This window comes from Poecilia mexicana, unplaced genomic scaffold (genome assembly GCF_051168715.1).
Source record: "Poecilia mexicana isolate PSO_F unplaced genomic scaffold, ASM5116871v1 scaffold_8, whole genome shotgun sequence".
In the NCBI taxonomy this organism is placed as follows: Eukaryota; Metazoa; Chordata; class Actinopteri; order Cyprinodontiformes; family Poeciliidae; genus Poecilia; species Poecilia mexicana.
In genome coordinates this window covers 14,458,688-14,485,632 of record NW_028263377.1, presented here as the reverse complement: position 1 = coordinate 14,485,632, position 26,945 = coordinate 14,458,688, and the positions used below count along the sequence as shown (strand labels likewise).

Below are 26,945 nucleotides of genomic sequence, written 5' to 3'. Positions count from 1 at the left end.
AACGTCTGGTTGCAGCACGACTCTTATTGGATGATGTGCTAATATGCATTCTGGGAATTGTATTTTAGACGCCTTTTGATTCATAGTAGTTACAAAAACTTTATCTATAAACATTTTAAATCTCCTTACAGAGAAGAAGAGAGCGTGTCAGAATAAAGAGGATATAAATGAATACATAGATGAAAATCGCTTTGAACTATTAGGTTGTGTTGTGACTTCTTTTAAATATATTTTTTTGCTAAATATAAAAAAAGTCTAATTTTTTTAAAGGACTAAAATAGGTTTTATTGAAAATTTGAGATTAGTAGTTTTTTGTTGTTGTTTTGAAGAGCAATAATTTATCTACAGTAAATCTTGAATTTTTTTCTTTTTATGGAACAACTGCATATTTCAATGCAGCTCAAGTGAAATGTTAAAAAATTTTCTGTGACACACCAACAGTTTTTCAAAATAGAAAAAGTTCAGTCAGATTTGTTCAGATACAATTTTAAAGCCTAGCAGCAGGTTCTCAGTTGAATTTAGCTCTGGGCTTTGACTGAGCCCTCCTAACATAAATATGCTTTGATACGAACAATTCAAAATCATGATGTGATTTATTTTCTAATGTTCTCTGACTAACCTTCACAGAACTGGACTGCTACTGCAATTAAATTACACTCAGGTGGAAAGGTATAATTTTATTTAGCTGGATCAGAGTAGGCGCAGGGGGAACTTTGCGCCTACACGTAATACATGGAAAAGTAAATAGATGTATACATATTATTTGCTAAACATTGTAATAGTGTCGACGCTGTCAGTGAAATACAGCAAAAATTTCAATCCATCTCCTCCACGGGTTTCAACAAAAACTCATAATATCGGTAGATGTCTGAGATGCGCACACGGTTCCTCCTTTCCTCTTCTTCCTGAATCTGCAATAGTGCATAAAGATGGTGATTGCGGATGAGTTGTCATTTCAGTTTAACATACACTTGTGTGTTTACTACAAAGTTATTTACTTCTTTGATGAGAGCTTCTTTCGAGTCATTAACTTGTGTATCCATTTGATTTTCTGTGTCACTGATGGTCTCCGAGGCCTCATCTTGACCGGGTGAATCATTGCCTGTAGACAACTACATGTAACGACATATTCAGTCACAGCAGCAATTTCTTTTTACATTTCAATAATAAGCACGTTTTGGACCACAATCATGGACATCTCTGGTAAACAAGTGAAAAAAACCTTAAAATGAATTTTCAACCATAACAGTTCTACAAAAACAAAGTCTCTGGAGGTACAATTGGTCCCTTTAAAATAAATCTAACTGAGGCAAATGATTCTAATTATACTTTACTTTTCAGGTTGATATGAGGTTTCACAAACTGCTAAGTAGTACTTAGTGACTATCTCTGTGTAGACACAGGACGCAGCTCCATTTTCTTAGCTGCGGGAAAGTGGGCAGTACACTTTGTGTGCTTTTAGTCAGATGAAAGGAGGATCAATATTTTCTGCAAAAAGCAATTTTAGGCTGAGCTGAATGTAAATCAAGGAATAAATATTTGCAATAAGAATCCCACTGTTAAGTAAGGTGAAAGATCTATCATGCTGTGGGTCTGTTTCTCTTCCAAAGGCCAACCTAGTTAGAATGCAGAGCATCATGAACTCTTGAAATACCTAAAAAAATAAAAAATAAAAAAAGTAAAAATCTGGTGCCCTTTCAAAAGAGGTTGCACATGCTGCTCCTCAGACTCTTCTAGAACCAGCACTGACTCTTGTTGGTAGTCTGGCCATAGAAAAATTCCAGACAACCTAAAATTGGTAATATTGGGTCTTTTATCAGGATAATGCCAAAATATGAGGCCAGATCTAAATTACGTGGCCAAATAAACATAGAAATGGTTCTATGTTTCCTCCGTGCCCCTCTCACTCTCCTGGTCTAAAAACTTGTAATCACTGTCCTCAACGTGAGTAGAATAATTGCTGCACTTTTGATTTGGTTAAACATCAATATTTTCTAAACGTAGCATAATTCACCTCTTGAGTAACAAAGAAGAAAAGTGTGTATTCACTGCAGATTATCACAAAAAGTTACCCACCATGTCTGAGATGAAGCTGTCTAGCAGCATGATGTTGTCCTAAAATAAAGAGAAAAAACAGCACAGATGCAAGGGAAGGATTTCATAAAAAAAAAAAAAAAAAAAAAAAAAAAACATGTATTAGATTATCAGGTGATAGAAAAAAATTCAGAAATAATCTCATGAAGACTTACATCCAGATTTTTGACAAACTCAAACTCCAGAGCCAAGAGCTTTTTAAAAAACTTGGCGGTTTCATGTCTTAAGTCCAGGATTTTGAGACGGCACAGATCGGGGTCTTCTATTGCCCTTATATCTTTTAACCTCTAGAACATTTGAAACTTGTTAGACGACAATAATAATAATAAAAAAAAGTCAATATATACAAATATATACAAAGATTTGCTGTAAATTTGTTCAACTTTATTAAGTTAGAGACATCTTTGCCTGCTCTACTTGCCGTTTCGTATTGCTCATGGAAGTCTGCAAGAATCTGTGACGCCCTCTGCTGGTAGTGAGCATCAGTTTCAATCTGGCCAGCGAAGAAAGAGTTCAGCTCTGTCTCCAGTTGTTTGTACTCGTCTGAGTCTGTAGGAAATATTTGTGAGCACAGCTCCGCAAGTTTGCTCTGAGACGTAAATGCAACGTTAAGAAATCTGAGGCATTTTGTTAGTTTCGATGGAACAACACATCAGCAAAGAAAACAGAGGATATATCTGTGCGGGAGGAGCTCCTGGGAGGACGTCTGGGCTCGCTGCCTCTACTTTGTTTGCTGACGTAACTGGCACAGCACTGTCCACAACCGCATCCTGTTATAGGAAAGAGCTTAAATCAGACAACGTAATACAAGAAATAAAATGTGCAGGTTTGCAAAGGCTGCCTTTGAAAATATGATCATTCTCATACTTTGTCTATTTTTTCCTGAGCTTGCTGTGACTCAAGCAACTTCTTAAGCTCAAACTTGTACTTGATGGCAGCCTCCTCTCGCTGTAATTGCACAAGACAGAAATGTCTCACTTACAGTGGGAAGCATCAATATGGGACCATGCACCTGGATAAACTGATGCTTTAAATAGAAACACTATGCAAAACTGATGTAGAAAAGATGCGCATGAATATAGACTTACCATCTGTGGGGTAATTAAAATGTTGTCTAAGAGGATCACATTTGGAATAAAGGCAGCAACATAAAGCGACTGATCGTCCTTCTCAGTGAAGGGATTTCCACCGATGGAGAGTTTGAACAGCTTTTTAAATCTCATGAGGTAGTGCACCTTTAATTAAATAAGATGAAGATGAATAAACAAGATGTACACAAAGTTGTGCAGTGCAAGCATTCCGCAATCTTACACAGTATTCGTTTGGATAAAGAAAATAATCTTACACATTCCTTGTCTTCGATTTGGTTTTTTGAAATGAAGAAGTGAGTAAGGTTCTCAAGTGTATCCATGTTCTTTATGACAGAGATGTTGTTGAAGGCCAAATTCAGCAACTCAAGCTTCCGCAGGGAGTCCAAGCCCCCAATGTTCTCGATCTTGTTAAATGACAGATCTGCAAACACATTTGGAAGAAACATCAACAACGTGTGAGCGCGCAGAGCCTTGTGAAAGCCATCATATCCCTCGACAAATTAAACTCGCAACTTTTAATATATTTTATTTGGGGTTTTCTTTTTTACTGCTTATCACAGACTAACACAAAGCAGTGCATGGTTGTGAAATGAAAGGAAAAAGAATATACGAGCAAACATAATAGTCAGTCAACCAATATGTAAATCAATTTCAATAGCTGAGGACCCGATCAGTGAAGTTCTCAGATGTTTGTTTATGAAGATTAACGAATAAACAGCAACATGGAGACCAAGGAACACACAAGAGGTCAGGTATACCTGCAAAATCCTGGAGAAAAAAATATAGATAATATATAAAAGACTTGGTAATGAACTATAAAGCTATCCAGCAGGAGAACAGCATCCCTAAACATACAAAGTTAAAAAGGAATGGTTACAAAAGCCCATAGTTAAAATATAAATTCAGTTTCTAGTTATGTGAAACTGTTAGAGAAGTGCCCAAAACACTAGCAGCCGTACTGAGCAAAATAATGTACTGTAAAGTACTGACTTAAAGGACATGAAATAAATTTGGATTTTTATTTGGGGAAAAACATTTATAACTTCGTAACCTTCACATTTTTATCATGTTTCTTAATTATGCACCACTTTGTGTTGATATATAAAAACCCCATAAAATACAATTATGTATACGGCTGCAACATGACCAAATGTAAAAAAAAAGTTTAACAGGTATGAATACTTTTAAAAGGCCTAAATTTTTGTTTTGTTGTTGCTGTTTATCCAACACACCATTATAACAGACTAAACATAAATGAAAAAATTGTCTCTTACTAAGCCAGGTCAGATTAGTCAGACGGTCCAGGCCCCAGATCTTCTGTATGACATTGTTATTAAGATCCAACCGTGTCAGAGATGTAAAATCATGTATGAAATCCATTTTAACCATGTCTGGAAACAACAACAATCTGAATCAGTTCACAAAAAAAAAAAAAAAAAAAAAAAAAAAAGTTTGACCGAAAACGTTTGAAAAGGTAGTTTTTTGTGTGTTTGTTTTATCCTTTATACTTTTGAATTCCAGGTGTAAACGGATGTGTTCTCTGTGATCGAGACAGCCAAGATTGTAATTGTGCAGAGCGTATTTTTCTTTTGAAGTGTGTTGCCCGAGTAACATCTCCTGCAAGGAATACTCATCATCCGTCCAGCTAGCTTCAGAATCCATGTTTTAGCAGTTTTCACTCTGTTGAAGGCAACAAGGTAAGTCAGAGATTGTTCTAAACTAAAACTTTGGACCAGTTGAAAAATCTTACGTTTACTATAACCCTCACTTTAACTACCCAAATGTGTAACGTTCCTACTTACCAATGAAAGCGAAAAATAAACGAACTCTTCGTATCAACGTACAGTCTACAAAAACAGCCAAAACATTTGTGTCCCTTTGTTTCGTTTGTTTATACCCTGTTACTTAGCAACAGTTTAACGCCAAAAGTAAATTCATCGAACAAATAATTATTTTAATGTGATGAAATAAATTTTAAAAAAGCAAAATAAAACTCAACAGTAAAGTTGACTGTGAAACGTTACCTTTATGTTAAATCTCTAAAAAAAAAGGGGGGCTGGCGTGTAACGGTCTTTCCTCAAACAACAGGTTGATTTTCAGATGCGTTCAAATGCATTCACGAGCCGTTAAAATGCAAACTTATTTTATTTTAATTTATTAAAATATAATGAAAACTCTTAAATATCTCTTATGCTGAAGCTTATCTTGCGTATTGTTTAATTCGTTAGATAGTTTTGAGAAATTCGGGACTACGTAGATTCCCCCCCACAACCCCCAATATATTTACAATTGACACAATTTCAGCCAATCAAATTCAGGGCTTATGTCAGTTCATCCAATAGGATTGAGGAGTGGGCGGGGCTTACCCGTGCGGCAGCCTCTGGGCCTCAGCCTCCGTCATTTCCAAAGCGGATCGTTTGTTGTCAAAATGGAGTTTCTTCTTGGAAATCCTTACAGCACGCCTGTGGGCCAGTGTATAGGTAGGTGAAGCTGCGAAGGTGTTTATTAGAGATGTGTTGTCTTGTTGATACACCGAGATATTTAGAAATCACTCTTACGTTGGGAGAATAGAGCGAGCTTTGCTGGCATCTTCCTAGCCAACGTCATCCCCTCGGAATGAGCTCTCTGCTAACGTTAGCCAGAAAATCTGAGTAACTTCTCTTTACTCTCTTTTCTCGTTCTGGTAAATCCCCCTTTATCTGTGAGAGCAGAGACTTGCAGGTTCTAAGGAAGATAAATCACTGAGATTTCGTGACAAGTGATGATATTTGACTGTTTAGATGGCTTGCCGAGATTGACCACAGTGTTTGGTCACTGTCGCTTTTAACGCAAAACATCCAGACCGTCTAATAATGTGTTACTTATTGCAGAGCTGAAGCAGAGAAGGAAGCAGTTTGGTGTACCACACCCCATGTTTGTGCAGTTTTAAATTACACAGGATCTACGCCAGTTAATTGTTTTGATTGATCATAGAATAAAACATGTAGGAAGATGAAACAGGTGCAAATAATTATATTCGCTTATTTATTTCAGTAATGTGATTACAATGATGGAACTAATGTGAGTTATTTTTCTACACGCAGATTATATTTCAAGTATTTATTTCTGGCAGGAGTGATGAATATGGCTTATAACAAATCAAACCCCTACATTAAGTTTCTTTAAAAATAACAATAGTACACCAAACAAATATTCAATGATTTGCCCAGTTCTTAAAGCACAAATCAGACTCCTGTCACCTGCAGAAATACTCAGATGACCTGGAAACGTCAGGTGTGTCATAGACGGACGAAAAGCTGAGTAAACAAAACAAAGGAGATAATTGTAGATTTCAAAAGAAACTTGCATAAGACAAATGCTATTTCCATCACGGGAGAAGAAGTGGAAGTGGTTGAGGAATATAAATGCGCAACAGTAAAGCCATCTATAAAAAGGGACAGAGCCGACTGTAATCTTGAGGAAGCTTAGGTCCGTCAGTGTTTGCATTGAGATGCTCCATATCTTCTATCGGTCTGTTTGTGGAGAGTGTAATCTCTTCTGCCATCATCATCATCAGAGTCAGGGACTTGCAGGTCTGAACAACCTGATGAAGAACCACTGGAGATTAGAAAGATTCTTCCTAAAATTAAGAAAATTACAGGCAACAACCCTGAGCATCCTCTTCACAGAGGTGTCTTCAGTCGGAGGCTTCGTCACAACTGCTGTAATACAGACTGCTACAGGAGATCCTTCCTGCCCACAGCCATCAGTATCTACAATAACTCTTTAAAGAGCCTGGGATAGTATAAGTTACGACAACGTTTAATTTTCCTTTTGTATCAGTAATGTATTCTTCAATTAGAATTTTTAAATCTAATCAAATGTACTCCGCTGCATATGCACACAGCACTTGATCAGCGCTCCTCTTGCATTGATTTTTACCATAAATATAATACATCGCATTTGGATCTTGTGTCATCGACTTGCACACACACAAAAAAAACACAAAATCTTTTTATACATAAAATTTTGAGACGTATGCCATATTTAGCGCTTTTCGTCAATACTTTGCTGCATCACAAAATATTTTTGCTAGAAAGGTCACTCAGATTTCATGACGAGGACCCATGATCATTAAATCTGAACTATTTCCACAGTAGTGTCGAGAAAGCTCAGGTTGTTTAAGCTTTGGCTGGTCTGCATTGTTGGATTGTATGTTTTGCGACCTCCTGTTGGCAGCACTCCATAGATTCTCTAGGCCAGATTTATGGCCATTCCAGCATAACAACAGTTGTTAAAGCAGGCATTTTTTAATTTAATCAAATCTGCTACATTTTTGGAAGTGTAAACAGGGAGCAAGTGCTGCTGGAAAATGAAGTCAGCATCACATTAGTACTTGTTGGCAGAGGGAAACATAAATGACTACAATTTTGCCAACTTTGTACTTCATAAAACACATTAGACCAACACCAACAGATGACATCGTCTCCCTAAATGATCGAAAATTCATACTCGACTTCAATCATCTGACTTGCAGTCCAGATCTTTTTCTTCTCTCTGCTTCACGGTTTTTTCCAAGGCTGTGATTATCCGTGTCACTTGTGCAACATTTTTCCAACACACTTTTTCCTTCCACGAAGCTTCTCGTTATTGTTCTTCAATACTTGTAGAGGGTGTCGATGCCAGTCTTCTGGATAAATGGGAAGTTGTCAGTCACTCCCATCGTTATGATGTAATTAATTAATTAATTAATTTCATCATTTTAAATGTTTTTTTCATTGGACCTAAACTCTTATTTCTTGAGAGGCTGAAAACTTGGAAAACTGATGTAAGTAAATCTAGAAAACAAGTTTCCTCTTTTTGAATTATGTTGCTTAACCTTTTAATGACTTAATTTATTGAAATGCATCTATGTACTCATATCTGTAATCTTCTGAATGCAGTGTTTCAATGTTTTGATTTTATATTGGAGCCAAATATCTACATGCATTCATTTGAGCTGTTTTACAGTTATATTTTTGTTAGTAGTGCCAACTTTGCATTGACTAACTTCGTGACGTTTTAAAAAAAATATGGAATTTGATATTATCGTTTTCCAAGTCTTGACAAATATGGAAAATAGAAGAATATTCCTTATTCCATTGTTTAAAAGTTGCAGTTCAGAATATCATCTGTTTTATTTTTTATTTAGATTGTGTACTTTAATTTCAGATTGCCATATGTAAGTTTAGGTTTTTGTCAAAATCACTATTTTAGTTGCCAGAAGAAGGACAAAGCATTGCCACTCATATATATATATATAAATATAAATATGTTGTGGAACTATGTCCAACATTCGAATTTCTAAAACAGACAAATCTGGAGATTTATAGAACTGAGAAATTTGAGAAGGTGTTTTTTTTTTTTTTTTTTAAACTAGCTTTGGATTATTGATTATTTGTGGTGCTATTATCAGCAAAAATAATTAACCTTAGAAAACATCTTAAAAAGTTTCATAATAACTTTTTTTTGCTCATTGTTTGGTAATTTAATGAACTTAAATAAAAAAGGACGATCATTATTTTGTGTTTTACAGTGCCGTCGTCCCTCTGCTTCGTGCAGTAGTTCGCATGGTGTTGCACATCTTGAGTTTCACCATTTCACAGAGCTGTCTGCATCCCCAGACAGACAGCAGACGGGTTGCTGCACCCTGTGCGGCTCTGACCAAGTAATTGTGATCCGTACCCTGCAGGGGACAGACAACCGATCATTTTACTTGGCCCAAAGATGGTACAAGAGGACAGATGCATGTCCGGTCTTTTTTTTTTTTTTTTTTTTTTTTATTATTCTTATTTTTTAATGTTTTGTGGGATTTGCTGAACAACTGGTATTGCTGGCTAGGACAGCAAAGATTAAACATTTGAACAAAACGTGGACAGGGCAAGCAGTTGTAAGGAGAGATGGGCCGGAGAGGAACTTTGCAGCTTTGTTGGCGAGTACGTGGTACAGCTCGTCACCGTCGAGAGACACGTGATCAGCTGGCTTCAGTTTTGCTATCAGTTACTAAGACCTGTGGGGGCTGGGAGGGTTTTGACACTAAACCAATGTGCTTTATTTCATTTACCAAAGCTGTCCTTGTTTAACACCATTGCGACTCTTCTCTCTTGTTTGTTCTTCCTCTTCGTTCCGTCTCGGCCACTCTTGCTCTGTCCCGCCCTGACTCCTCAATCCGTTAGAGGAGCTTAAAGGAAGAGTGTTGTGGTTAATTCCTCCAAACTCTACTTCTAGACGCTCTTAAGACGCAGAAGTTGGACGCAGCGTTCTAAGAGCTTTGGTTAAATTTTTCTACATGACTCCATCTTTTTTTGCAGATGCGATCGCTGACTCAACTTCACATGCGTGTTGCTGTCGGCCAATAAAAAAAAATTAAAAAAAGGAGAGAGAGAGGCTGGGAGACGACACCGAATGCAAGCCAGCTTTAAAAAAACGAAACAAAGACAAAGCTAATTTCTAATTGGAATAAATCATAGCCTAATTAATTACAATAAATAGTAACTAGTAATATGTCAGGCAGCTTGCTAAGATTCTGAACAGAAAAAACATCACCACCCTGAGTTTCAGCTCATCACACTCATCATCCCCTACCTCTATCCAAAAGGTTTTTTAAAAGAGAAGAGTGTGTGTGTGTGTGTGTGTGTGTGTGTGTGTGTGTTGACTTTTCACTTCAAAGGCAGCTGCTTTAAAGTATTTAAAGCCGGTGTGCAGTGTGTGAAAGTTAAACAGGACAAAAGGAGGACATTTCCAGCAGTAAGGACGGATAACAGATGATGTTTACACATGGCCTCTAAAAGAGGCAATATAACTAATGTGATTTTTTTATTATTTTTTTTTTTATTTTGATGCCTCGTTCATTGTAATGTCTGTGTTTTGCTGATCTGTAACGGAGCTGGCAAACAAACAGACTCCATCAGCTTGTTTTCATTACTTTCTGCTAAATGTAATTCTATCACTCTATGTAGCTGTTTTTCAAAGACAGTGTTTTCTTCAAATGTAGTTGTGGGTTCATGAGTTGTGCACAAAATTAACACAAGACTTTGGTCAGGAACTAACGTTCCTCCTGACCGGAAAGAATACCGTTTTGTTGTGAACATTTGCGTAACATTTCAACCCAGGCATTAGCAAACGCTCTGCTTGACCGCATTGTTGAGGGCTTTGTGCTTCAATGTTCAACAATTTAAATGCATAAAAAAAATAACACTAGACTTTTGCAGCAACTTCTCATCTTATGTGGTCTGAACTACTTCCTGTAGCTTGATTTGCTATTAACTGCTCACTGGATTGGTTACAAAGTGTGACTTTTAGAGATGCATCAGTCAGGATTTTACTGATCAGTACCTTTGAGATGTTACCGGTTTTATTTAGATATGAGAATTATTCCCTTTTTTCCCCCTCATCAGCCCGGATCAGTAACCACCAGGCGAAATGCTGAAAAATCCAAAATCCTTATGATTACATATGATTCAGTAGGATGAGCTGTTGTGGATGTGTCCCTGAGAAAGGCACTTAACCCCAAGTTGTCTACTTATCTCTGTATCTGTGTTTGTGGATGCAGCTAGGTGAAAAGCGCTTTGAGGGATTAGTGTATTTGTAGATAGTAATTACTTCCAGTCAGTGGATTTAAACCATCACTGTTCCTGTTAAGAATGCATTGATCCATGATTTCAGTAAGCACCTGATCAAATTTAGGGACATTAGCAGAAATGACGCAGAAGTGAACATATTTTTGTAATTCCTTAATAAGGTGTTGGATTTAACGGTGCAACATCTACCTCAGAACATTGGAGCAGATTTTTTTCCCCCTGAACTATTCGAGTCCTCAAGAGGAGAAATGTTACTGAATCGATAGGCACGACCTCAGAGATTCTGGAAATCAATGCCGGACAAGAAAAGTCTAATCCGTACATTTTTAGAATTCATATTTGCTTTTAAGGTATCATGTTTCTACTGAAATTATGGATTAATTAAAAAAAAATTCAATCAAAGACACTTTGAAAGGAAAAATGTTCTGCTGATTCCCTTGTAGTTGCTTTGAGTTAAACAGAGAAGCAAAAGATCCTCCTGACTGTCAGCACGTTCGCTCCCAAACACCCCTGTTTCCCCCCCACCTCCCAAGTACATCCTGCTGTGTTGTGTGAACAGACTTGCAAAAAGTGCTTTAATGCATTTAGTAAATAAAAACAATCTGTAGCTTCTTATTTATTTGACCTGATGATTGTTGGTCAAAGCACATTTGGCTAATTGGTTGGCTGGTGTCGCTGATCTTTAGGTTGTAAACTTAGGGGAGCCATAACACTTATTATATTGGTTAATATAATACTATATTATATTATAAAATTAACATTTTTCTATATGCTTTCATTTTTCATATATGCAGAAAGTCACTAGAAGTCTGGTTGACGTCTCTTGTGTTCTTCCTCCAGAGAGAGCCACAGACGGAGGCCTACAGAGTGAGGACTGGACTCTGAACATGGAGATCTGTGACATCATAAACGAGACAGACGAGGGGTGAGCGACTTTTGTTCGTTAACGGTGTTGTTATTGGTCTTGGGTTCTTATTGCTCTGTGGTCCAAAAACACTTAGACTCCCACGGCAGCTTGCGACAAAGCTTTCACCGTCTTATCGCAAGACGGACGGACGGGCGGGCGGGCGGGCGGAGCGAGTGACTGAAGCGAATAATGCACTGCCTACTGTTGTTTTGCCAGAAGTCGGCACACCAGACAAAAACTCCTTTTGTTTGTTGTTTTTCCTGTGTCACTGACTGAATGAATGAAAGATTTCAGATCCTCAGCCGGGCCCGGTTTGCAGTGAAGCATGAGGCTGGCAGATTTAGCAGATCGGTTCCAGTGCAGGCTCTCTCTCTCTCTCTCTCTCTCCTTCTCATTTTGCCACTCTCACTGCCAGCTTTCAACAAAAGCAGATCTGGAGAGAAAAAAAAAAGAACATTTTGTCTTTAAGATGTTCGGCGAAACTATTAAACTCCCAAAAAAAAAAACAAACAAAAAAAAAGCTGAAGTTCGGGAGATTCTGAATATGTTTTGAGTAACCTTTGTTAGCTGTCATCCTAACACATGCTGTGTGTGCCTTTTGCACACAAAGCTTTTTTTAAAAGTGTGACAGCAGATGGCGTGCACTTGAACAAGATAAAACAAAACAGAGGCAACGCCCAAAAAACAAAAGAATCTGAAATATGTCCTCCGATTGCGCTCGTGTGCTTCGTGCACAAAAAAAGACGAAAATTCTGACTGTATTTTTTTTTGTCTACATCCATCTCTATCAGTTTCAGCAGCCTTGCTAAGTACCTGTTATGCGCTTATGAATGAGCTCATAAGAGCTTATTATGCCCCATCTTCATTGAAGGGATGGGCAGTATTAGGCAGGAAGCCAGCCTGAGCTCTTTATGCATGGGTAGCTTTGATCTTGCCTTTTGGGAGAGGCTTTCTGTCGTCATTCAGAAGGGGGGAAGACAGGCAGATGGTGTGACAGTTCTTCTCAGTCTCACTCAAATAGTTTCACTCGCAGACAGACCGGCATCTGTTATCGCGACCCCGAAAATCCTCCATTCCAGCGAAGTCCGAGGTGTTCTGCTCGCTCGCAGCGGGGGCACTCAACGACTCAACGCTGTTCTCCCTTCCAGGCCGAAAGACGCCATGCGGGCCCTGAAGAAGAGACTGAGCGGCAACAAGAACTACAGAGAGGTCATGCTGGCGCTGACGGTAGGTTGTTCGTACGTTCAGCTGGACGTGGCGATTCCGCATTGAGCTTTGAGCAGAGGAAGCTCGGATGTGTTGCAGAAAAACTTGAATGTGCACAAACACATTTGAATGAAAAAAAAAAAAACATGAGAAAATGAGTTGGTCAGTTAGTTTTCCTGTTCAGTTAATGGACTGTAGAAATGAGTCGTCCTTCACTTCCTGTGGTATGCAGGAAGTTCAGCAGTATGTGAACTTTCCAAACTTTTTGCCTGGAAAAGTTTTCAATTTAGTATTTTCAACATCTAAGTGTGAAAAAAGATTGCATTCACAATCTCAAATGTTGTCCTTCCTTATGTCTTTTCATTATTTCTTCCCTGTGTTTTCACTTCCATTCTTAAAGGATTATTTTTGGCTCCAGTGACTTTTATTTGATAGTGTATTGACAGGTCTGCTTTTTGCTTTTTTGTGTTCCTTTCTTTCTTGTATCCTTCCTTATGTTGATCCTCCTTTTTGTTTTTCCTCCACTGTTTCCTTTTTTCCCTTCTGTCCCTTCTGTGCCTCATATAAAAGCCTCTAGAATACTTTGGATGTCTGTAAAAAAACACAGACCGTTACCATTTATGCCAAACGGCAGAACACCGAGCTTCTGCCAAACCAAACTTTGTTGCCTGTGCAAATTCCTCAACTTCCTCCTCCGTTGCTCTGCTTGTAACGTCTCTCTGCGTGACCGATTTTCTTTCTGCAGGTGTTGGAGACGTGTGTAAAGAACTGCGGTCACAGGTTTCACATCCACGTGGCCCACAGAGATTTCATTGACGGCGTCCTGGTCAAAATCATCTCCCCCAAAGCCAATCCTCCCACAATAGTGCAAGACAAAGTTCTGTCCCTCATACAAGTAATGGACCTTTCTCTAATTATTTTTTTCCTGTGTGTTGTAACTATTTCTATAATGTTATAAGTGCATCGTTACTTTTTTCCTGCTTACAGCTGCCCTAATCAGCGGTGCTGTGGTACATAACAAACATTGCTTTGCTAAAAGTTTCATAGAACCTTTTTACATTTTGTTTTGCTCAACCTTTGCAAGGTAGCTCAAGCTCACTCGGATTTTAAGAAAAGGTTCTATGAACAATGGTTTTCAAGCCTTGCCAGACTGTTAATTGGATTTAGGTGTGGACTTTAACTGGGCCAGTGTACCTCTGGCTATGTGTTTAGGGTTGTCGTCCTGCTGAAAGGCGAACCTGCAGCTTCGGCCTCACATCTTTTGCATCCTCTAGCGAGTTGTGTTTCCAGAACTACTCCGCATTTTGTTACGTCTTTTGAAGAAAACTGGCACATTTTTAAAAATGGGTATATTTTATTTTTTGTAAAAAAAAAAAAGAAGAAAACTCTGCATCTTTCTCTTTCACTTTTCAATTATGTGCTCCTTTGTGTTGATCTGTCACTTCAAATTCGAAGCTCATTGAATTGCGTGGTTGCACCACAACAAAGTGTTGAAAAGTTCAAAGGTAGTTTCGCAAACTACCGCAGGTCAGGTGAGTCCCTTATGCTCCACTTGTAAGATGTTTCCAGTGTTGCTTTTTTTTACTACATGAGGTCACGTCAGCCAACAGATGGCGACCGTTTACTTATTTATCAGTGTTTGCAGAAGGAATGTTTACACAGTTAAATATTTATCGAGGAAGATGCTTTATTCACTCACCTTCATTTTCAGTGGAAAGAAAAAAAAGAAGCTAAACATTTGCCTCATTCGTTTATTTATTTTTCCTAACAGTCCTGGGCCGATGCCTTCAGGAGCAGTCCTGACCTGACTGGCGTGGTTCACATTTATGAGGAGCTGAAGAGGAAAGGCGTTGAGTTTCCAATGGCCGACCTGGATGCTTTGTCTCCCATCCACACGCCGCAGAGGGCAGGAATACAAACTCCTTATGCATGTTCGTCAGCAGAGGTGCTTTTGCTCAGTTTTTCCCTCTCGAATCGCAGGGCACGCCTGAAGTGGACCCAGCGATGATGAAGTACCTCGCTCCTAACGCCTCGGCTGCTGTTAGCCCTAAACCCATTCAGCCCACTCCCACCGCCACGCAGGCCTCCAACATCCCCAGCCCCGTCACTGCCACCCCTGAACAGGTGATGACCCGCAGCTCCACAGCTGCGCTTTCAGCCGCGGATTTTGTAATCGCGCAATGAGCAAAATGCGATTTGAAGACGTCGTCAGCAGGAATGGACTGGGAGCCCTTCATGGAGTTGCTGTGCTTTCAGATCGCCCGGCTGCGGAGCGAGCTGGACATCGTGAGAGGAAACATCAAAGTCATGTCAGAGATGCTTACGGAGCTGGTCCCCGGCCAGGAAGACGCTTCTGACCTAGAGCTGCTCCAGGTAACATTTGAACTGTGATGCTTCAAACTCTACTAATGTTCATATGTGAACAGTCTTATAATCTCAAAAACACATGGAGAATGAATACTTTACCCTTGCCATTGAGTTACCAATTGGTAAGCTTCACTGGTTTCCGATCTTCGCTAAAACAAGATACATGTTAGCGTAGCATGTGATGCATTTAGTTCAGTTCAGGCCCCTCAGGTCAATCAGGGCTTTTCACCAGACCGGGTCAGGCTGCTTTCAAGGAAAAACTCTCTCCTCCTTTGAAGCCCAGGTTTTTCTCCCAGTCCACATGGAAATAGACTCGATTGTTTAGTCAGGAACTGACCTTAGTGTAACTATGACAACAAGTTAACAAGGAGAAACGCATTAAATGTCAGCAAGTTTGGGCTCCTGTGACAGAATCTGATAGCTTGAGCAGCTGCTAAGTGTTAGCAGTTACTTTAACTTAGTCGGAATTGGAAGGTGTGTGTTACTACAACCTTTCTTTACTTAAAAGTATTTCAAAATTAAACGTTTTCCTGTTGTCGCATCCAAAATGAGTTGTTATAGCACTAAGCGTCCACCAGGGGGTGCAGTGTGCCAAGTTTTCACACCGTCATCGGTTTAAAGAGGTGCGAGACTGAGGAATAGAGGTGAAATTCTCCAAACTGGCAATCGGCCAGCGTTACAGGGACCCGTGCAGAGTTTAATCTCCTCCGGCCAAATCCACTCAGGTATTCGTGTCAGCCCCACTGATCTGGCTTGCTGCTCGCAAGCTGCTGCCAGTTATGATCGTCATGTTAATATCTTTTGTGCTACGGAATCACATTGGATGAAGTTGAGCAAATATTCTCATCTCGGTTACGGATATTTGTTTGTAAAACCTCGGCGCAGTTCTGTTTTCACCATAACATGTTTTCTGTTTCTGGGCTGGCGGGGTTTTCTTTGTTGTTTTTTTTTTTTTCACGCCGCGCTGTGGGGTCCTCACAGCTCTTTTGTTTTCTGTGTCCCTTCCCCGCGCGCGTCAATCTGTCGGCGTGTCCCTCCCGCCCAGGAGCTGAACAGAACGTGCCGCGCCATGCAGCAGAGAGTGGTCGAGCTGATAAGTCGCGTGTCCAACGAGGAAGTGACCGAGGAGCTGCTGCACGTCAACGACGACCTCAACAACATATTCCTTCGATACGAGAGGTGCCCCCTAATGCATGAATGTCACAGAACATGCTCTGATCGTTGAACTCGTTCTTCTGAAGCATTTGTTTTTGATAAACGCCTCTGTCATATGGCGTTTGAATATGAAAGTGATTTTCCGTCGCTCACAGGTATGAGAGATACAGATCGGGCAGAGCTGCACAAAACAACGGGGTAAGTGTCGTCGAGAGAGACTGTGCTTGTGGGGGGAAAAGAAGCAGCACGTTTTTGACATTTAATTGAGACTTTTTTTCAAGCTTAATTTGTTTGTGTAATCGGAAGCAAATAGTCACTGATGTACCTCAAAAGATTTAGTTAAAGGCAGTTTTAGGAGACGTGGCTAAAACAAATTGAGATAATTGTGAGTCATTTCATAAACCAGGGTCACTTTGATTTACAGTAACGTCACACTTGTGTTGGTCCATCGCACTAAATCCTGCTGAATGAGAAACGTTCAAGTTGAAAGTGTACTTCTGGGAGGCGATGTACCTCTGTTCTTTTGCAAAGCCGATTCAAAAATATTGGCTGGAATGGTCAAACCCGGGTGTTAGTCTAATAGGAGACACTTCATATCAATCAATCTGTGAAAGAAAACTTCAGTATAAACCACAATTTTAGTTAATCTGCAAAACCGTTATCGGCTATTCCGTCATCTCAAACCTTGCGTATTCACGCTTATTTAAGTTTAAAGTTTCTGTTTTCCTGTCTGTCCTCTCAGATGTTAGCGGAGCCGACAGAAGACAACCTCATAGACCTGGGCCCGGGCTCCCCGGCCGTGGTTACACCCAGAGTTATGTCCAGCCCTTCGTCCAGCTCCGCCCACAGAGCCACGGCCTCCCCGGCCCACAACCCTTCCACAGCCTCCATATCTACTGCACTCGCTAGTCTTGGTAGGTCCAAAGCTATGATTAGTTTTCTAAAAGATCCAAAGAACAGGAAAAAGTTCTCCTGTTGGGAGGTCTTAGAATGAGCATTAGTTCATATAATATAGTCAGTATAGCTAGAATCTTCTTCTTTCCATATTTAGTTCCTGATTTAGATTTTTTTTTTTAAGTGTGTTTTTATTCGGGACCTAATTATTTTTGTCAAAATCATCCAGTCCTCCCTCCTCGTCTCTTGTTCCAGATGTGGGTTCTGACAGTGTTAGCGGTACCCTCACGTCTCTGTCGGGCCACAAGGACGACTTTGACATGTTTGCCCAAACCAGGAGCAGCTCACTGGCGGAGCAGCGCAAAAAGTAAGTTTTAATATCAGTAAAGTCTTTATTTTGTGTTAAATTAGCAAATTCCTCCTTCCGTATGTTTTCTTGTGGACATTTCCATAGACGTCGGGTTGATACCAAGTGGCAATTATGCAGCTGTGGGTTGATCCCTCACTGTTCTCATTATCGTCGTTCTCAAACCATGATCTTTTACATTCTGCCTCAAGCTTCTATGTTTGTTTGCTACACTTTCCCTCCCACTGTATTGTGGGGTTTCTTTAATTTATGATGTTTACCTTACACAATAACGGCACTAACACCAATTCCACAGAGGTTAGAGGTCCGATTCCCTGCTTCAGAATTAATCTGATCTGTGTTTTGTTCACTTTTCTGCTTCTGAATGGCCAGTGTTAACTTTAGTTTTCATTGGTTTGGTGCACAGTGTAAAATATGAAGACCCCCATGCTCTGGGAGGCTTGGCCTCTGCTTTGGACGTGAGGCAACAAAACACAAGTGGGGTGAGTACATCAAAGCGTCCACTTTGTGTCAGATTTACCATGTAAATCGTGGAGGGGGTGGGGGGGGGGTATTTATATTAGGGTTAAGTCAAGACGTTTTTACAGATCTGTCAGATTTTTGGGTCCCTACAGTCTAGTGTAGGTCATACTGTATTTTTTACAGTGTGTATTTTTTTGTATAATTATTTAACTGAAGCTGTTGGCTATATTTACAACACTAATTCCAGATGAAAGCAAGTGGACAAGTTTGGATTAAAAACCAGTGACGTTTGAAGTTACAGTCATGTTCACTCTGGATCTTTTTATCATTTAAAAGGATGGATTAAAAATGGATGATAGCAGTTGGTTCTCCCAGACTCTTCAACCCAGGAGTCTGAAACTAGTTCCAAGATTTTCTGTCCTTTGTTCCTCAGCAAACGTTGGAGTTTTACGTGGAAGTTATCTCGTCGTGTGTTCCCAAATTCCGAGCAATTTTCATCAAGTAGTTTTTCCTTTTAAGATATTTCACTTTTTTTTTTATAGAATTCTAATTCTTTCCTCCCCCCACTTTGTTTTTCTCATTTCCATCTTTACGGAATGATACATTTCTTTTTTTTGTTCTTATTTTTTCGTTATTCCCTGTGAATGAAAGTCGTCTCTTGCACTTTTGACTTCTCCTCTGTCTTCTTCCTCTGGACTGTGTGCTTTGCTGTGGCGGGGCCTTTCTTCTCTTGTGTAAGGTCTTATTCTGTTGTTGATTCAGCTGAGGGCAAAAGGGGATGATAACCCAACAGATCAGGAGCTGCCCATAGACAGCTGGCTTATTACCCAAGGAATGGTGAGGACTCTTATCCACAGTGTGTCCTCCTAGCCCTCCCGTCCTGTTTACCAGCATCTACGCTAGCTTCATCCATCATCTTCATCAGCTGCTGTTTTGCCTCGCCTCACCACTGTGGTCTGAAATCCTTAACCAATCCCAATAACGGCGTTTAATCTCCTTGAGCGTTCACTTCCATCTTAAATGCAGATGTGTTCTAGTGGTGGGGGGAAAATTGTGATGAAATGTCAAACAACAATGTCAAACTTTATAACATGTATTTTAAGTGGATTTAGTTGGGAGAAAAATATTTAAGTTTTATGCATGTAAAGTTTTCATATGGTGTTTCTCTTTTAAAATATGGAAACATTATTCAAGATAACTAATTTTGCCCACCTCTATTATACTGTCTGTTTTTGTTTTTGACAGAGCACTAAACATTGTGTTCATTATCGGTGTTGAATTCTAACAATGCACCCAGTGGTTCTTATCAAGCTTTTATGTGCTCCATCGTCACTTAGCAGTCATGAACTAAAACAAAATGAGTGGACATACACTCATTTTACCTTACACGATGACCCCAATGCAGCAAAATCGCACCGATTCAAATTTTGAATATGAATAATGTTGGGTCTAATGATGCTTGTTAATTTGAGCGCGATGCACTTGTACAGCGTTTTATCTTGTCCATTGAACTCCAGGACGCTTTACGCTACAGTCAGTTTTGGGAATTCAGCTTTGTCTCAGTATTTAACTCTAAAAAAAAAAAAAAAAAAAAAGTATTTTTAATATGTAATATGCAGACAAATAAGTTGCTGGGAGGCAGCGGTCACTACAGGCGCGCTCCTAAATGAAATCCAGCTTTGGTCCCCATTCATCCTTGGGCCGGCCCTGACATTGGGGTGTATCTGTGCTAAAAGTGCAAGGACAAAGCAGACAGAGTTCTGTTGAATGGTCTATGTCAGGCTACACCGACCTGCCTCAAGGTCGTGCAGAAAATCAAACAGAGGTTTTTAGTCTTCATGCTCTCTCCAATATTTTGGAAAATAATTGAAAAGAAAGTTAATGCTACGGCGCTGATTGCTGTGTTGTGGGGAGTTTTATAAGATCTTGCACATTTCGCTTGTAAATAATCTCAATAAAACAACTAACATAGATACTTATAGCCTTATGAGTTTAATTCTTTTATTTTAATCTCACTTTATATACAAAATGTTGCATTTACTGACTTGTGTTGGGGACAGATGTGTTATTTTTCACTTCTCTGCAATTTTTTCTCTTTTCTCATAGATGCATGACTTTTTTTGTCTTTTGAAGGGCTTTTTTTTTTTTTTTAGCCTCAAGCTGTGTTTTAATATGCTCCTCCTTTGCATAAACTATGCTCTCACAAAAAGAAAGAACTCCCCCGGCATTTTGTACTGTAAAACAGGGCCTCGGAATAAGGCTTTTGTTGACCTGTGATGATTTAATGAGATTGAGAACTTAGATTTTAATAATATTTCATAAGATCGGAATAATTTTAAAGGGGTTTATGAGGCTAATTTTGCTCTAATAAATACAAAGTAGTTTTAAATGTTCTGCTTTTACTCTGGTGAAAGGTTTTCCAACTTTTGTAGCACAGCTACAAGCTCCTCGTTCAGACACAAATGAGCCAAAATGCCATCCCCTCTGACATGGCTTCCATCGTCATCGCCGCTGCACGCCGCGCTCCGTGCCGTGAGCGTGCATGCTCCGTACGACCGTCCCGTCTCCCCGCTGTCCCCGTGCTCCCAGCTTTCCGCATCCAATCAATCTCTGAATCCCCCGCTCAAGCGATTTGCTGATTAGCTAATGATGTGGAATAAGGACTGCGGCTGTGCGACATCAGTCATGGGCTGTTCAGCTATGCAAGCGCAGTGAAATCAATGAGAGCCGTATGCAAACTGGGAGATCCCGTTCTCACATGTAGGCTGGCTAATTAGCTGCTCATTATATTCAGAGAAGCTTTTTCTTGTCCCCCCCCCCCTTTTTTTTTCTTTTTTTTAATTTTTTTTTTACTTTTTTATTTTTGTTTATTTTTTTTATCCTTTCAGTCTGTGAGGTTTTGGTGATTCTTGTTGTCTGTGTGTGTTGTATCTCTGTTTTATGTTTTTTGGGGTTTGCTTGTCTCTTATTTTTGTGGCTTTGGTGCGACCCTGTGGTTCGTCCATGGCTTTGTTCTTTAGATCCCCGTATCGCAGTCCTCTGTCATGGATGATATAGAGGAGTGGCTCTGTGCTGACGTGGTGAGACTTTTTTTTTTTTATGCATTGACTTTCTTTTTTTTTTTCACCCCTCCTCTTTTCTTTTCCTCATCTCTCTTTTTCCTTAGTAGCATATTTTAGCCATCCATTTTATGTTACTAATCATACTTTCCTTTAACTTCATGTTATTTATTTCATCTTTTTTTTTTTCATTTTGAGCTTGTTTGTTCCACAAATGTTGGACTTAACACTGCGTTTGGGTCTGTCCTACTAAAGTTAACTGGTTGAATGTTGTTGAGGACATGGAGGGGCTCAGGGAGGTTTCTTGGTGTGATGAGTTTGCATGAATATGAGCCACCTGGTGTGAACTCTACAATTTGACTCGTGGGACCTCCTGGTGTCTCACAAAGGTTTGTGTCTTTATAACTGCATTTTTTTCTTCTTTTGAATAGAAAGGAGATGCTGCTGAGGAGGGAGTGACCAGTGAAGGTACTTGAATGAATACATAACCATGCCACACTTTTCAGATTTTCAGAAAACCACGCAACAACATAACATCCCAGTAAAACACCACATGTTTATGGTTGTGTTGTGACAGAATGTGGAAAAGATCAGGAAGGTTAAAGCAAAACTTTGTATTTCCCAATCGCTCAAACATTGTGCGGATTTAGTAGGAACTGTTCTTCCACTGATATCTGTGTCAGAGATGAATAGTTTTATTTATTTTTTTCGTTACAGAGTTTGATAAGTTCCTGGAGGAGCGAGCTAAGGCAGCGGACACTCTGCCGTCTCCCCCCGGAGCTAACCCTCCTCACCCCGCTCGTCCCCCCACCGGCTCCCACAAGAAGTCTGAGCGGACGGAGGACGCCCTCTTTGCCTTGTAGACTGTTTGCAGCGAACATTAGCTTCTCCAGCGGGGGAATCGGAAGGTCATCGCAAGCAATTCCCCTCCAAACGCAGCTCTTCTAGTTCCGTTTTATTGCCGACTGAATGGAAGTGGTGTGCCGAGTGAGCTCTACTTCCTTGCTCCTCCTACGCTTAAACCCTTTAAGGTCAATGGCGTTTACTTCACACTCTGCCGTCTTGAGTTTTACTATGAGTGGATGTACAGGTCCGGGATGTAAAACTTGCAGGCCCGCGGCTCATTTGCAGCAGTCCCACCAAATGAAGACAACCTAACTCGTCTCACGTGGCATAAGAATGTAGTATATTACTGCTAAGACGAACAGAAACTGCAGGCATACAGTTAGAATATTATTTTACTACATTCAGCTAATTGCATTTGTTTTTCTAATGGTTTAAGCTATACAATGTACTACAGTGGTGGTTGTGGTTCATCGATTATGTCTTTAAATCAGCAAATGTTCCATTTAAGGATCCTTAATAGATAGAAATGCTGTGTCACCCTGCTTGCCAATAACACTGCAAAACAAGAGGCTGATTTATTATTAAGAAGAAATATTCTGGAAAAACACAATAAACCACGCATTTCACGGCATACCTCTAACCAAAAGGGAAATGTAATAGTAACGACAACAAAAGGAAACTCATTAACGCATTTCAAAGCACTGAAGGGAAGAGAGTTGCCCATTGGCTATTTTGTAGATTCAAAAAAAATATATACAAACATGAAGTGGGAACAGCAACCAGCTACAAGCACCTTTTAGCCATTCCAAAGAATGTTAAGGCTTTAATGACCAACTAAGATTTTAATTTATACACAGAGAATGTATAAAACGTTGGGGATAAACTGTGGAGGTCAGTGCATGTTTTGGTGATTGATCGAAAAACATGTTTGTTTTTTTTTTAATACTTCAAGTGATAAAACCGTAAAATCACAAGCAAAGTGATATTAAAATAGGCCAGATGTTTTTATACTCTGTACAGTTCAACGTCTCTGTTCTACAAAAGCTCATAAATGGGAAGGATGATTTTTTTTTGACATCTTTCTCACAATCTGAATATTGGGTTAATATGTATCTTACTATTAACTCTTCAAAAATTTTAGAAAAAATAAACTTTTACATAAGAAAAACGCTCCTCCGAATGTGCGTATGTGATGATTGAAGAATTACATGCCTCTCTGGATATGTACAAAAAGAGTCAAATTTCCTTTCCTTTTTTTGACAGAATTAAAATCCAGTATGAAATATTAAATTCAAGTATACATATACAACATGAACCATATGAACATACGTTGTCTCGTTTTCTTATATTACGACACCGTCCAAGCTTCAACTTGCGCAAGCAAAATATATGCTTTAAATCGTAACATCACTGCAAATATATATCGTTGGGGTAAGGTTTTTAAATAATGGGCTCACATGATTGTTTTCTGATGGGGAAGGGGGAAAAGGTGGGACTGTACCTTTTCAGGTGTTCAAGCAAAACATCCCTCATCGTCAGTTTATGCAAGATTAGTTGCCTGTATCAAGACATGGAGAAAGTGATTAATGTCATTTTATACTAAAAAAAGTAAATCAATATAAATTAAAATTTTTCCCCATATATTGGCTACAAACACATAAAAGTTTAGCTTAGTTTGTGTTTACAGTCACAAACTGTATTTTTAGTTTGTGTTTTAATTGAACATTTTCTATTTTAAAAACAAGCAAAATAACCATTTTTTTCTCTCTAATATTTCTAATAAGATCTAATTACCAAAACATGCGTGGACAGTAAAGAGAATACACTTTTTATAAATGAATTATGATATCTGCACTTTGATGCAAAAACAAATGTTTTTTTTTTTTTTTGTCTTTTGTGTTTGTAAAGTTAATATTTTTTTAGGGATGGGAAAGAATCTTAAAAATGTCTTCACTTTGCACACTGCTTTTGTTTCTTCGTCTCTCCAGTTTTTGTTTGGGTTCCTACCAGGCTATCAAGTTTAAGTTTTGATAAAGCAGCAATATTAGGCATTCGCATAGGAAAACCTCCATTATTTTTATGATCAGTATGAACAGTGCTGGCTTTAAAATTGCCTACATGACAGCGTATTGAAACTAGAATGATGCAAGCTTTAAAAATGTGCATTCTCACCGATAGGTCCCCGTACATTTAATGCTATAAAATCTATAAACGTCAAAATACTCTCCTGATTTAATATTTAACATTTATTTTATATTTTATTATTATAGTTCATGTATCGTTCACAACATTATTAGGTGCGGTGGGAGGCAGATGTTTATTCTAGCATGACATTTCTGCCTATGTTACAGATGTTTCCAACCACAGTTCTGCTTTGGTTTAGATGGAAATTATCAAGCCAATAAGAAAATCCCCCCCCCCCCCTTATTTTAATTTTATTTAATTATAACGGTACCAGTTTTACCCAATATAAACCAATATAAACGCCTAATAAATAACTAGAATCAATAGTTTTCATTCGGAACCTCTGATTATAGGGAAACAACTATGATTTGTTATTTTCACAAAGTTACTAAAGTCTCAATTAATATTTTATTTTCTCCATTGTAATATTCAAATGTAACTTGGTTCAAATGTAGTATTGATCTTTACTTGGTATTAATGCTGTATCGTTACCACTGTTTTAATATGGTTGCCAGGTAACTGAGATATTAATTGTAGTCCTTTTGTTTGTTTGTTTTTTTAAACTCTTACTGTGCAGGTTGTTCAATGACAGATACCAAGAAAGTCGTCAGAGGTGATTTCAAATGAAACTTCTGCTATTTTCAGTATTTGTGTTTTACAAGTCTTTGGATCAGTAACAGTGTTTTCGTTACTTTTTTTTTCGAAGATTGCAAAAATGTTTTTCACAAATGTCTTAGCTGTCTATATTTGGATACAGTATGTCATTAACTGGATTAATGCACAATGTGTGTACTCGAAGTTTGGACATCTCAGGTGTTCGACGTCTGTTTGGCTGTACCTTACTGTCTGCTGCCATTACTTACAATCAGATTTGTATTTGACTCTTTGCACGTGTGTGACTGCCCAATAAAAGCACTAGCAATGTGTGACCTCTACCTCATTAGTCTGTTTTTATTATTGGTTATGGATACATTCTCCATTTAGTCATGTAGGCAGTAACAAATTTTGTTCCCATGATGCTGTGCAAAAAACTGAATCTTAACTTCATCTCTTTTGACTTGGTCTTAAAATCACTGGTTTTAAGAAGAGAAATTTTAAAAGACTCCCAGAAAACCTTAAGGAATACTGTTTAAGAAAATTTTCAGACATTTCAGATACATCTTGTTCCCCAGAGGTACTATAAAAGATGTGCAGTACATTACTGGTTTATTTTGTTTACTAAATGATCTAGTTGATGTACATGTGTGGTGTGAAGTTGGATCCCAAAGAGAAATTAAAGGTAGCTTATATTCATTAAAATTCTTCAAAGAGTTATTGTAAATAGTGATGGCTGTTGGCAGGAAAGATCTCTTGTAGCGGTCTGTATTGCGTCGTATTTGAAGAAGCTTCTGACTGAAGACACTGTTGTTTTCCCAATGCTTTTTTGACAGATTTAAGTTTCAGGGTTATTTTTTTCTGATTCTGACATTGAGATTGTCAAGATAAAACGTAAAAGGAGTATCAGTTAAAAAAAACAACAAAAAAAAAACATCTGTTAACCAAAAATGTCTTAATGGAACATTTTTTATTAAACCTTATAAACCAAACCTTTTTATTATTATTGCTGAGTAACTTTTTACCTGTTTCCACTGATTTTAAAAAAAAACTTCTTTGGCAATGAGCTCTTTCTGAGTCTTGCCATCATCCTAATCTTCAGCTCCATTCACAGATTCTCTGACTCAAGTTGGAACTAGCTGGGCCACTCCAAAATTTCTCATATTACTTCCAACCAGGAGAAACATTAAGGTAAAAGATACATTTTAGAATAAACCCCAAATCTGTAATTTGTGTAAATAATTAGTTTTGTGTGTAAAATTAGCATGCAATGCCCAACAACCCTCCCCAAAAATACAAGGTTATTACACTACATTGTCAATGTAGTGCTCCCTTAGGTCATTGACCCATTTCCATAGAATTTTAAAGATACTTATTTGTTTATAGAAGATATAAACAAATAAGTTTATATTTGTTTATATAAACAAATATAAGATATATATATATTTTTATATATTCTAAAAAGATTTTAATTGCAATCTTTTTATAATATATGTGCTTTTTGTTTTTTTAAGCATAACCTGTTTAATTTTTTGTTAAAAATCAAAAGTACTAAGACTTTAGTTTTTTGTTTTGCTGAACTATATCGTTTGAATCTATTTTTATTAAAGTTATTTTTATGTTGGGATTTAAATTGTTTGTTTGTAAGTTTCAATAAATAAGTTACATCTACAATTTTAGTTTTTTGTTTTCACAAAAGTACCTTCGTTTTATTTTACTGTTGCTACTTCCACTCCTGCACGACAGCAGCACATGATGTAATCGCTCAGATTCAGAGCTGTGACGTCGAATCACCCCACTCCGATTCTCAGCTTCTCATTGGACAATTTCGCTGGTTCTACAGAAGGAGGTGCTGATTCCGGTCAGACAAACTTAACTACCGGCAGCTCCCTCCCACACGGGATTTTGATTGGTTGTTTCGCGGCAGGCCCATAATAAACAAATGCACGCTGCTGCCTTTAATATTAAGAATTTGTTATCGTAATTTAAGATGGAGTAAACATTACTGAATTGAATATTAGAATTCATATCAGTACGTAGCACAGTTATGGTTTTGTTGGCGTTTTCAGTTATTCCTTGTCATTGGATTAATAATTAATGAGCTATATTAATGTGTCGTAT

The 26,945-nt window shown here is 38.5% G+C and overlaps 2 protein-coding genes across 4 annotated transcripts; one reads left to right on the top strand and one right to left on the bottom strand.

Moving 5' to 3' along the window:
* Nucleotides 1–662: 662 nt before the first annotated feature.
* drc3 (dynein regulatory complex subunit 3) lies at nt 663–5,455 on the bottom strand. Its single transcript, XM_088008322.1, has 11 exons — nt 4,694–5,455; nt 4,460–4,576; nt 3,440–3,606; nt 3,183–3,329; nt 2,962–3,042; nt 2,770–2,864; nt 2,516–2,690; nt 2,250–2,381; nt 2,077–2,115; nt 999–1,112; nt 663–911 (listed from the first exon to the last, which is right to left on the bottom strand). Exons 1-11 carry the CDS (start codon nt 4,845–4,847, stop codon nt 816–818), a joined length of 1,317 nt encoding a protein of 438 aa, XP_087864448.1. The 5' UTR covers nt 4,848–5,455; the 3' UTR covers nt 663–815.
* Nucleotides 5,456–5,535: 80 nt separating this feature from the next.
* Nucleotides 5,536–25,165, top strand: tom1l2a (target of myb1 like 2 membrane trafficking protein a). Of its 3 annotated transcripts, XM_014980637.2 has the most exons (16): nt 5,536–5,665; nt 11,624–11,708; nt 12,839–12,917; nt 13,642–13,791; nt 14,668–14,802; nt 14,877–15,020; nt 15,153–15,269; nt 16,309–16,442; nt 16,574–16,616; nt 17,161–17,332; nt 17,568–17,679; nt 18,086–18,161; nt 18,904–18,978; nt 21,162–21,221; nt 21,632–21,668; nt 21,918–25,165. In XM_014980637.2, the coding sequence occupies exons 1-16, from the start codon at nt 5,614–5,616 to the stop codon at nt 22,061–22,063; spliced, it is 1,617 nt and encodes a 538-aa protein (XP_014836123.1). In that variant the 5' UTR covers nt 5,536–5,613; the 3' UTR covers nt 22,064–25,165. The 3 variants fall into 3 exon arrangements, with proteins under 3 accessions (XP_014836123.1, XP_014836126.1, XP_014836128.1); XM_014980640.2 differs by lacking the exon at nt 18,904–18,978 and having other exon boundaries at nt 5,537–5,665; XM_014980642.2 differs by lacking the exons at nt 18,904–18,978; nt 21,162–21,221 and having other exon boundaries at nt 5,537–5,665.
* Nucleotides 25,166–26,945: the final 1,780 nt, after the last annotated feature.

Excerpts from the sequence above, each read along its gene's own strand:
- tom1l2a (XM_014980637.2), top strand. The coding sequence starts at position 5,614 with ATGGAGTTTCTTCTTGGAAATCCTTACAGCACGCCTGTGGGCCAGTGT. Across the intron at positions 13,792-14,667 it reads AAGTTCTGTCCCTCATACAA|TCCTGGGCCGATGCCTTCAG; the intron begins GTAATGGACCTT and ends TTTTCCTAACAG. Across the intron at positions 21,222-21,631 it reads AGTGGCTCTGTGCTGACGTG|AAAGGAGATGCTGCTGAGGA; the intron begins GTGAGACTTTTT and ends TCTTTTGAATAG.
- drc3 (XM_088008322.1), bottom strand. The coding sequence starts at position 4,847 with ATGGATTCTGAAGCTAGCTGGACGGATGATGAGTATTCCTTGCAGGAG. Across the intron at positions 2,865-2,961 it reads CTCAGGAAAAAATAGACAAA|GATGCGGTTGTGGACAGTGC; the intron begins GTATGAGAATGA and ends TTCCTATAACAG. Across the intron at positions 2,382-2,515 it reads TCCATGAGCAATACGAAACG|AGGTTAAAAGATATAAGGGC; the intron begins GCAAGTAGAGCA and ends CAAATGTTCTAG.